This window comes from Urtica dioica, chromosome 5 (assembly GCF_054948205.1).
Source record: "Urtica dioica subsp. dioica isolate 48M chromosome 5, U.dioica_male_clone48M_v1_H2, whole genome shotgun sequence".
In the NCBI taxonomy this organism is placed as follows: Eukaryota; Viridiplantae; Streptophyta; class Magnoliopsida; order Rosales; family Urticaceae; genus Urtica; species Urtica dioica.
Window position 1 is genome coordinate 3,763,709 of NC_142760.1, and position 2,899 is coordinate 3,766,607.

Below are 2,899 nucleotides of genomic sequence, written 5' to 3' on the forward strand. Positions count from 1 at the left end.
TTCATATTCAAGGAATCACTACTACAAAAATGACTTGTAGAAGCGACATACAGTTTTAGAAGCAACAAGTCGCTTCTAATTAGAAGCGACATTTTACCTTTAGAAGTGACTTGTCGCTTCTAACCTATTCCACGGATATATAAATATTTTGCAATAAAAAGTCATTTTGTGTGAGGTTAGAAGCGACTAGTCGCTTCTAAATATTTCATGCCGATTAGAAGCGACTTTTTGGCTTTTAGAAGCGACAAAAAGCTGTTTTTGTATTATTGAATTGGATGATCGGAGTCATCCACTATACTCTTTCTTCGATCATCTGGGCATCAGACTTGTAGATACTCAGCATTTCGATGCCGATGATCGGTTGCTCTGATGTTCCTTCGGCTGAGCTGGATCCGAGTTTTGCCACGATATATGCCTTAGTGTTCTTTTCTCGTGAGATTTGCTTGAATTCCACATGCTCAAATGCTTCCGCCAAAGCTCTTGTTGTTGTGGCATATTGCATCATGCTTTCTTTCCTAACCTTGCATTCATTTGTTATTTGATGAATAACCAGTTGGAGTCCGAGTAGAGGATAATTTTTTATATTACAAAATTTGGCTAATTTTAGCCCATTAATTGCAGTTTCATATCCGGCTTCATTATTAGAGGTCTTGAATTTAAATCGTAGAGAAAGGCTTATTTGATAGCCATCTGGGGCTGACAAGACTATTCCTGCCCTTGATCTGTGGATATTGGCTACACCATCAACATATAATTCCCAGAGGGGTCCTTCAACAGGTCGGTATGTGAATTCTGCTAAGAAGTCAGCAACCACTTGTCCTTTGATAATTGACTTGGGTTGGTAGTTGATTTTGTACTTGGTGAGCTTGATTGACCATTTCATTATTCGACCATAAGTGTCCGGCTTTTGCAAGACTTGTCGGAGCGGGAAATTAGTCAATACTTTGATCGGATGTGCAAAAATATAATGACGAAGCTTTCTTGATGCTGTTACCAAGGCTAGTGCCAAGTTTTCTAACTCAAGATATCGAGTCTTTGCATGTTCCATTCGGCGACTTGTGTAGTACAATAGGAGTTGGATTGATCCTTCGTTCTTGATCATTGCCGAGCTGACTCCGTGCTCAGATACAACAAGATATGTTTAGAGCGGCTCTCCTTGATGGACCTTTATTAGCTGTGGTGGCCAATTAAGGTATTCTTTAAGATTGTTGAAATTCTCATTGCATTGATCGGTCCATTTGAATTTGAATCTTTGAGACGATCAAAGAATCAGACACTTTTGCATGTGAATCGGGATATGAATCTTCTGAGTTCGGGGATAAACCCTATGGGTTTTTGCCCTTCCTTTATGTTTCTTGGTGGCCTCATGTCGAGTTGGGCTCTGATTTTACATGGATTCGCTTCAATGTCCCTTTCATTAACAATGTAGCCGAAGAGCTTCCATGTAGAAATACCATAAGTATATTTTTAAAGGACTCAGTTTCATCCTAAAATGCCTCAAAATTTCAAAGGTAACAGTCATATCTATAATATGATTAGTCGCAATTCTACTTTTGACTAAAAAGTCGTCGATATAAGCTTCTATCGTAATACCCAGTTGATCAGAAAAGATTAAGTTTACCTGTGAAACTCCGAAACTTAGCTATCGAGAAATTATAATTTTTGTGATGTGAAGTCTTATTTCCTTAATTATTTGTTACATGCTTGAATTTTATTTATTTATTTAGAGATATTATTATATTTTTCTTCTAATTTAATTATTATAAAGTATATGTTTATAACACGAATTCTTATATAGATCTTTAGGTATGCAATAAAATTGGTATCATAGAAGATAAAAAGTTGATAAATATGTGTATGTACATATATTATATGAATGTATGGATAAGTATGTACATAAATTATATGAGTGTATGGATAAGGAATATATGTTGCCGATTCTAAAAAAATATAGGTCATATTTATGTACACATATGCAGATGTATCTTTATACGATTATTTTTGTTTGTACGTATCCATAATAGCTATAATGAATATCAAATAATCAGTAGAGTCAATCACGTTCTTATTCTTTGTCACGAAGGAAAAACAAATTGTTAGGCTTTATTCTACACTATTAATTGATTAAATTGCTTTTCTTTGCTTGTCACTTTTAAGCTTATTATCCGACAACATTAATATCTCAGCCTTTTTTTTCCCTTCCTCATTCATCCCTTTATTTCATATGCATCTCCATTTTCTTTTCCCTTGCCCATACAAAAAAAAAAAAAAAAAAAAAAAAAAACCCTCAGCCTTTTCTAGCAAACATGTGGGTTCTAATGAGCATTAAGAAAGATTTTCTTTTCAACCTTCGGAGGTAATCTCGTAGCCTAGTATTATGTTTCTCCTTTTGTTTATAATAAGGCTGTTATTTCTTTTGCTTTCATAAAAGAATTAAAGGGATAACAGTTTTCTGTTTTAATTTATTTACTAAGAATAAGAAAAAAGACCCTTGTTTACATATCTCAGGATGTTTTTTTCGAGCTAATTTTAAATTATGTTATAATTTGACGTGTTTTTTAACATGCTTTAAAAATTTGGATATTTTTCAATAACTGGTTTTTATTTTAAAAAATCATATAGAACTGGTGCGCAGACATTTATTTTTTGTTCCAAACAATGTGGTTTTTGATTTTTAAAAAAATACCTATATAAATTATTTTGGAATGAAACTTTTATACAAGATAATTATATTTGTTTTTGTTATATGATAAAAATACTATGATCTTTTAATCAGCAGAAATATATCAAAGATTTAATTTTAGACCGGTGCACACAACGTTTTCAGAATGTTATAAAACTCCTTTTTACGGGTTATATCTTTATCTACGTTTTCCTTATTTTTCAATAGTTTTTGGTC

At 32.9% G+C, this 2,899-nt stretch overlaps 1 protein-coding gene across 1 annotated transcript; it reads right to left on the reverse strand.

Moving 5' to 3' along the window:
- Positions 1-292: 292 nt before the first annotated feature.
- On the reverse strand, positions 293-883 carry LOC149394888 (uncharacterized). The gene has a single exon (XM_089614142.1). The coding sequence runs from the start codon at positions 881-883 to the stop codon at positions 293-295; it is 591 nt and encodes a 196-aa protein (XP_089470268.1).
- Between the last annotated feature and the right edge of the window lie 2,016 nt (positions 884-2,899).